This window comes from Miniopterus schreibersii (genome assembly GCF_964146895.1).
Source record: "Miniopterus schreibersii genome assembly, chromosome: 15".
NCBI lineage: Eukaryota > Metazoa > Chordata > Mammalia > Chiroptera > Miniopteridae > Miniopterus > Miniopterus schreibersii.
The window spans coordinates 51,853,574-51,861,361 of NC_138115.1; the positions used below are offsets into that span (position 1 = coordinate 51,853,574).

Sequence of the window (7,788 nt, forward strand, 5' to 3'; positions counted from 1 at the left end):
GCTGCCTGGGGACCGTTGTACCTTTCAGACCCTGCCCTCTGCATCCCACAGGAGCCAGGCAATGTTCACTGTCACCTGCTGCCTCCCAGGAGACGGGGGAGGTGACATTTGAAGCCAACAGTCCCGATAGGCAGGTGGCGGTGCCTCCGCCTGGCCCATTGGTGCCCAGGGGCCCGGGGCGGGTTCCCTGCCAGGGATCCAGGAGAATGCGAGCCGGGAAGCAGTGGGACGCCCCTGGGAGACTGGTGAGGCACCCACGTTCGGCCGGGCCACCCCACCTCTCTTCCCATGGAATTTTTCTCTCTCCTAAGAGCGCCGGGCTGAGGAACACCGACATCCATTCACGCACAAACACACCCATGGAGAGGAAGTCCAGGAAGGAAGTAGAAAATAATTATGGGATGTTGCCTTCAGCAGCGGTGAGACAGGATATGGCAAATCCATCAGCCGCGCTGGGCTCGAAAAAATGTGGGCTGCCCTGGCAGAAAGCTGCTGCGGGCGTCGGTTATCGTCGCATCCAAACCCGCCTCGGGCGCCCACCTCCGCCCGCTCCCCAGGCCCCCCGGCTCCCGGCTTCATTCTTCGATTTGCTGTCAAGTTCTAAGGAAGGAGGGCGGGCGGGCGGGGCGGGGTGAAATGTTCTTTTCGCTGAACTATGGAGGGAGGTATACGGTGACTGTAAACCTCTAGCAAGGGTTTAAAAAAAAAAAAACTTAAGCAAATTATTTACCTACTGCATTGACTGAGCTCATCCTGTCTGACTGAAGACGAGGCCCGGAGAGGCTGAATGACCGGCCCCGGGATGAACTAGTCACTATCTCCAGCCAGGAGGGAAGACCGGACAGGAGACGGGGGACAGCCGAGGCTCACGGCTGAGTTATTCTAAGAAAAGCAGGAGACCATCTTCCACAGGAAAAGAATAATTTTATTAAGTGCTTTTAAAACAACTACTCAACATTGACGCATAGATAAAAATATTTACAATCTCACACCTCCAGGAAGGCTCCAAAATATAAACACTGTACCTCTCCCGAGAGGAAAAAAGTACTCTTCTCGTCAAAATACAGGAATACATTCAGTTTTCTCACTTTGAAGATCAAGTCGTTATACAAATAAACATCTGGAACAGTTCCCTCTTTAATATACTTATATATTTATAACAGCTTTACAAATAAAGGCAACGACTTAATACCAAAATGAGAATGGGGGGGGGGACACGGTGGGCCGTCAAGCGCGGTGCATTCGGGAGAGCCGGTGCGGGGCTGGCTGGACAGGTCGGGGGCGAGGCCTCCGGGCTAAAAATTAAACGTCTCAGGGGGAGACAGAATCCTTTTCAGCAATAAGGACACTCCATCGGCCGCCGGGCGAGGGGCATTAGCCTGCGGCGAGGGTCTTGTTCAAGGGTCGGGTAGGCCTTTAGGAAGCGAAGCCTGGTGAGGAGGAGCTGGAGGAGCGTCTAGCTTTGCTGGTCGAGGGCAGCGATTTGTTACTCAGCTCGATGCACTTTGGGGTGCTGGCAAGTGAGGCGTCCACATCTTTCAGACCCCGGCCTGGTTCCCTGGACAGCAAGGTGTCCGAGGCCCGGGGGGGGGGGGGGGGGGGGGGGGGGCTCCGCATCCCCTGGCGGCTGGGCTCCGACGGGGTGGGGGTGGGGGGCGGGCCTTTTCAGTTCCTCAGCAAGCTCCTTACTCCGAAAGCCCGAGGAGGGAAGTACATTCTCTCCGTTCACGGAGGCAGGGGTGGGGGGCAGACCTGCGGGAACCTCCCCAAACCACTGACGTGCGAGGCGGGCGGGCGAGGGCTACCTCGCGGCCGTGCAGGAGCCCCGTCGGGCCGCCTCTCCCCCCGCGGTGAGTCACGGCAGGCAGGGTGCGAGGAAGGGTGGCGTCAGCAGGCCCGGCTGGGAGCTGCACTCTGGAAAGCCCTCTTCTGAAAGTACCTTTTTCTCAAAGCCACAGACCCGGATCCCAGAGCCAAGGCTGACTCACAGGCCAAGACTCTGAAGCTTCTGAAAATCCAGCTGATCTGCCTCTGAGGGGTTATCCTCTGGGTGGGGAAAAGCCCAGGGCTCGGCTGCAATCCCCCGAAGTCTCCTGATGGCAGCCGATCCTTCACGTACATACTCCCTGGGCCAAGAGGAGCTTTATCCTCCTAAACCAACACACGACCCGCCCGCACACGCACGGACACGCACAACCCCCGGCCCTTTCTCCGGGCCTCAGGGGACCCCGGCACCCCCAGATCAATCTCGCTGCACTCACTCACTCGCACACTTTTTTTTGGGGGGGGGGGGGAGAAGGGACAATGGGAAACGAAGCAACAGGATCCCCGAAAGAGTTTAGTCTTTGGTTTCTAGGTTTAAAGGGGGGATCTGCTTCAGGGCCTGGAGGAGGGCGGAGGAGTCGAGGGCCGGGTGGGGCGGCAAGGGGGACGGGAGTCTCTGGGGCATGAGCAGGGGGCCCGAGAGCTTGTCCGGGTTCATGAAGCTGGAGAGGGCGGCCGCGGAGGCGTTGAGGCCGGGGTACAGCAGGGGCACGGAGGTGGGGTACCAGCACTTCTCCAGCATGGGCAGGTAGGCAGTCGCTGAGGGCGGGATCAGGTAGAAGGGCAGGCAGAAGGGGGGCTGGTGTGGGTGTGGGCCCAGGAACGGGGAGCTGATCAGGTCGCCGCCGGGGAAGCGGCCGTCGTCGTCTGACGGCTGCACCCTGCTCTTCTTGGCGGGGGGCTCTTCGGATTCCTGCTTGATGGCCCCGAGGCGCTGCTCTGCGGCAGCGAGCCCGCACCTCTGGTCGCCTTTGAGGTACAGGTGCTCGCCACGCGGGTCGCCCTTCTCCGACTCCCCCCCGTAGCCGCTGTCGGTGTCGGTGTCGCTGCCGCTCTGCTCCCCGCTGGAGTGAGCGAAAGTCCGCTGGATGACAGGCACGCAGTTCTTCCCGGGGCCCTCGGAGCCTTTGGCCAGGGAGCTGGGCCTCTCCTTGAAGTCCGCGGCTTTGGGAGGCGGGTCCGACGCCTTCCGGGGGGCGCCGGCCTGCAGCAGCTCCGAGACCACCCGGTGCAGGTGGCTCACGAGCTGCGAAGACCTCAGGTCCCGCGCGTTCTCGTGCTTGGCCAGGTATTGCAGCACCTCCCGGGCGCACGTCTGGAAACCCGAGCAGAACATCTCCTGACCGGCCTCCGCGTTTCTCCCCGACAGCTCGCCTGGATCAACACGGATGCGAAGGAAGGCGTGTCAGGAGGCCCCCCAGGCTCACCCGGGCCTCCAAGGCCAGGGGCGCCCCTTTCCGGTTAACAGGTGAGCTCATCTGTGTTCCTAACTCCAAAAGCGATAGAACCAGAGAAAAACGGGGACTGCACTGAAAAGTGTGAGGAATAAAGCAAGAGTCTCCCACGACCCTACCATCCAGAGGAAAAAATGAGTGTAACGGCTGCTTAATATCCCATCAGGCAAACAGGCCGTAATTAACGCAGACCGACTGTTTCCCCTCTTGTTGAATTTGCAGGCTGCTCCTGAGTTTCCATAGTAAGCGACGCAGCAAAGGACACCCCAGTATGTCTATAAACCAGGGAGTCAACGTCCAGAAAGCACCCATCTTACGGTAGCAACAAGGCCAGAGGCCGGGTGGTAATAAAGCGGGAGAAAGACTGAGGCGACAATGTCACCCAAAGTCATCTGATTTCCAGTGACTTCTACCCAGGACAGTCCTGTTATCATCTTTAAACAGAGAGGCTATTTCTAAGCCTCTCCCCTGTATTCCACCCAGGACCCCCAAGACATTAGGGCCGATCATGTCTCTGTTCTGGGTGCGGAACCTGCCTGGCAGAAGCACAGGCCCAGCTTTTGTGGTTCGCCCCCGGCCAGCCTTGGCGGGAGGGCAGGGAAGAGCGGCCTGAGGGAGTGGGCTGAGCGGTCCTCCGGGCCGCATGGGCTTATCTGAAGCCCAGAGGAGGTCTGGAGGGGAGTGCGATTCTCTGGAAGTGAGCGGAGAGGGATGATGAAACTCCAGCGGTTTCGTTAGGTTGCGCAACCCACCGAGATACCTAGTGGCTATTCAGGGAACCACATGAAATGCAGGAAAAACTCCTGCTTGTCACCCTGCCAGGATCGTACCACACACCGAGCCGTGAGGAGGCAGAGACTCAGGAAAACACTGGGGCACACCCGTGCTTTCTTTCCCAGTGAAAGAGGGCCACGGGGAGCAACTGTAAAACTCCCACGGTGCCACTTATAGCTGCCTTAGCACTTTAAAAGGGGAGGGGGAACTCCCAGAACCAGAAACTCTGAAGCCAGAATGCCACAGAAATCACTGATCACCTGACTGCCAGGTGTGCCTGCCAGGTGGCACCCAGCGGCACTCCGAGGGAAAAGTCCGACCTCCTAGGCACGTTAACGCTCATCCCCCCCGTGAGCGAGCACAAGCCGCCGGCTGTGGGAATGTTCCCAGCAGCAGATGCCGAGCCCACGGGCCCTGTGTTTGTGCTGGAGCTCGCCGGGGACGCGCCAGGCGCAGGCACTCACCGGCTTGCAGGCCGCTCTGCAGGGCCAGGATTTTCTGCTGCTGCTGCTCAATTAGGCTGGTCAGGGCTTTCACGTGCTTCAAGGTGAGCTCAAGAACCACCGCTTTCTCCAGGTGACCCAAAGTCTGGAATCAAAAAAAGCTCCGTCAGCAGCGAGTTCAGACAGGTCCCACCCCTGGGACACTTCTGAGCAATGAGAAATATCTCTAAAGGGGAAAAATATATACGGGATAGCCTTTCCTGGTTGGCTGGGTTTAATTTTAAATGTGTAGATGTAAGAAAATATATACTTGTGATTCAAGAATAATAAAAAAAAAAGAGTGCCACCTGTCTTTGGAGGCCTTTTGGAAGCAGCCGTGACCTCAGGAAAGAGCTCTGGCAGCTCCATTTCCCCGGCAGCCTCTGCTGACCTTCGTCAGGGGAGCCCGAGGTAACATTTCTCTGCAGTGGTGTCAACCCGAGGAGGGACTTCTGCTGTGTCTGGCAGCCAAGAGGCTTTCCCTGTTTCTTTCCTGACGCCCTTTCCTAACTCCCCGCTCATCCAGGCTTTTTGCTTCCTCACAAAATACCCCCCCCCCCCCGCCTTTTCCCCAACCAAAGGCTGCCAAGCTAGTAAGGTGTCGGCTATTGCCAAGAAGGGACAGGATTTAAAAATCACATACCAAAACAAGTCCTCTTATTTAGAAAAAAAAAAGAGAGAGGGAGAGACAAGGGGATAAATAAAATCTGAGTGTGGGTTGGTTTACTTAAGTCAGGAAAACTCGAGAACCCTGAAAATCACCAGAAGGGAAAGTCTAGAACTGGTGAGAAGGGAGGCCAGCTGGCGCCGGAGCCAACTTGGAGAAGCCCAAGCGGTTCTCACCTCGTTTGCATGAGGCTGCCAGAAAATCCCAGCCCTGGGGAAGGGTACCCCCAAACTGAGCCACCCGGCTGGGACCCAGCCCTCTGCTCTGCAGTTCCCGGCGGGGCCTGCAGGCGGCGAGTGACCCCCGGCGCCCTCCCGGCAGGGGAGCCGGCTTGGAGAGCGGCCAGCTTCTCACTTACTGTAAGTTTTAGGTGCTCGGGGAGGAGATCCTTCAGCTGGGCGATGCACTCGTTAATCCGGTCACGTCTCTTTTTCTCGATGAGCCGGTGCGGCAGTTTGTAGGTCTCCTGCAAGGCGCAAGGGGAGGCGGTGGGCGCCGAGGGAAAGGGGGGCGAGGAGCCCCCTCTCCTCCCCTCCCCAAGCGGGAGAAAGAGTCCGGGCCGCGCCGCAGGAGTCGCACCCAGAACCACCGACTCCTGCCCCTTCTTTTCCAAGCCCCTGGGCAGAGGCGCCGGGTCCGCACCTTGCATACCCCCGTTCCAGCCAATGAGCGAGAAAACTTTTCTTGGGAACTCAGCGCGTGCTAGGGGCTGGGGTTCCCCGGGGCGCGCGGGGCTCTTACCTTGCTGTCTTCGCTCCGTTTGATTCCGCGCCTCGACTTGTACACTTGGTACATCTGGGCAAAATCCATCCTGCAGGGAGAGGGGCCAGGAAGGGTCGTGAGTGTGCGTGCGCCCCGGCTGCTGAGCCCGGCGGGCAAGAACCCCCCGATGCGCCCGCAGCTGCTCCAAGTCCAGAGCGGCGAGGGACGCAGGGCTGGAGCGGAGGCTCGAGGGGCCAGGTGTGTCCACTTACCCTGGAAGGTCTCCGGGCTCCAGCCCTGGCGCCTTGGGCAGGCAGGAGGGGGGCGGCTGCGCGCTGGGGATCCGCTCCATGGCACGGCGAGCCGGGGCCACTGTGCGCTCCTGTCTGCAGGAGGGCGTCGGGGGAGGACAGTCCTGGAGGGGCCTCGGCGCTCCCTCCGCGGGGCTTCCTCTAAGGCCGAGCTCCCTGAAATCCGCTGGGCTGCCCGGAGCTGCGGGTTCGAGGTGCTGCGGCCGGTGCCTCAGTGGGGGGCGTGCATGGGGTCCGCGCGGCCTCGGCTCCGGCTCCGCGCGCAGCCCGGCGGTGTGTGCTCCCAGTGCCTTCTGCGCCGCGCGAGCCAAGTGAATGAGAAGTGGGGCGGGCGGGGAGGCGGGAGGAGCGCGGGGGGAGCGCGAGGGCGGGGGCCGGGGGGTGGCGAGCCGCGGAGTAATGGAGAGGCTGCGGGCCGGGTTAAATGGGAGCGAGTGGGTGGGTTGGAGCTACGTGTTCTACCCTGTGACTCCAGGCACGTCTGGCCGCTGCCGGGGAGGGAAGGAGCGACCTGCCCGCCCTCCCCCGGGCTCATCACATGAGCCTCACGTGTTGGACACGCTCTCGCCGCCGCGAGGGGCCCCCGCCCGCCCCGCCCCCGGCCCGGGCCCCCAGGTGTCTGCGGTGCGGCGGCCTTTCCCCGAAGAGGGGGTGTCAGCGCAGCCTGGGTCCTGCCCAGCCCGGTGTGTGTGGGGGGGGGAGGCAGGGGGGGCGCAGAGCCTGGCAGGGGAGCCAGGGGGTGGGTGGTACCGTGGGCGAACCTGCCCCAGGGAAATGAAGTAAGTTCCCGTCTCCTGGGAGGGGACGGGGGAGGACAGATCCGCCGGCGTCTGACTCAAGCCGGGAGAGGAATATCCCCTCGCCCGCGGGCCCAGCCCTCTTCCTCCCCCGCCCGCCGCCCGCGGGAGCCCGCGCGCAGCCAGGGAGTCGCCGGCCCCCTGCCTTCCCCAGAGGCTGGGGTTTCTTCCCGGCCCGGCTCCCCTGCCCCCACCCGGCCGCCCGGCGTCCAGGAATCGCCGCGCGGGGCGGGGCCGAGGGGCGGGGCGGATGTCACCCCATGGGAGCGGGCGCGCGGCCAGCGCCGGGGCAGCCGAGGCCGCGGGCGAGCACGCCGGGCGCACCTGACCGCGGGGTGTGCGCGCCGCCCGCTCCCCGGGCGCCGCCTGCGGGCCGGGGCGCCCACGTGCGCACCCCCGCGGGCGCCCCCGCCCCATCCCGCTAGTCCAGCGCGCGGGGACGCCGGGCCCCGCGCCCCCTCCCGAGCGGGGCGCCCCGGGCGCCTCCCCTCCCGCGGCCGCGTTACACAACCGCGCGGCGACGCGGCCGGGACCCCTCGGCAGTCCCCGCGCCCCCCGAGCTCGGCGGCGCTGGGTGCGGTCTGCGCGCGGAGCCCAGGGCGAGGGGGCCGTGGGGAGCCCGCGCCCGGCGCCGCGCACCGCAGCTTTCGCTCGGTCCACGCGCGCCCCGGAGCCCCCCTGCCCCGGACCCGGGGTAGCGACCTTGGGGACCTAAGACACAGACGGTGCCCCAAATTTACAGGAGCCTCTGGGAGGAGGGGAGATTGAGCAACGCGG

The 7,788-nt window shown here is 62.7% G+C and overlaps 1 protein-coding gene across 1 annotated transcript; it reads right to left on the reverse strand.

Annotated features, from left to right (window-relative positions):
* Positions 1 to 2,285: 2,285 nt before the first annotated feature.
* Positions 2,286 to 6,527, reverse strand: BHLHE40 (basic helix-loop-helix family member e40). Its single transcript, XM_081159829.1, has 5 exons — positions 6,176 to 6,527; positions 5,943 to 6,012; positions 5,560 to 5,667; positions 4,517 to 4,640; positions 2,286 to 3,198 (listed from the first exon to the last, which is right to left on the reverse strand). The coding sequence occupies exons 1-5, from the start codon at positions 6,253 to 6,255 to the stop codon at positions 2,339 to 2,341; spliced, it is 1,242 nt and encodes a 413-aa protein (XP_081015955.1). The 5' UTR covers positions 6,256 to 6,527; the 3' UTR covers positions 2,286 to 2,338.
* Positions 6,528 to 7,788: the final 1,261 nt, after the last annotated feature.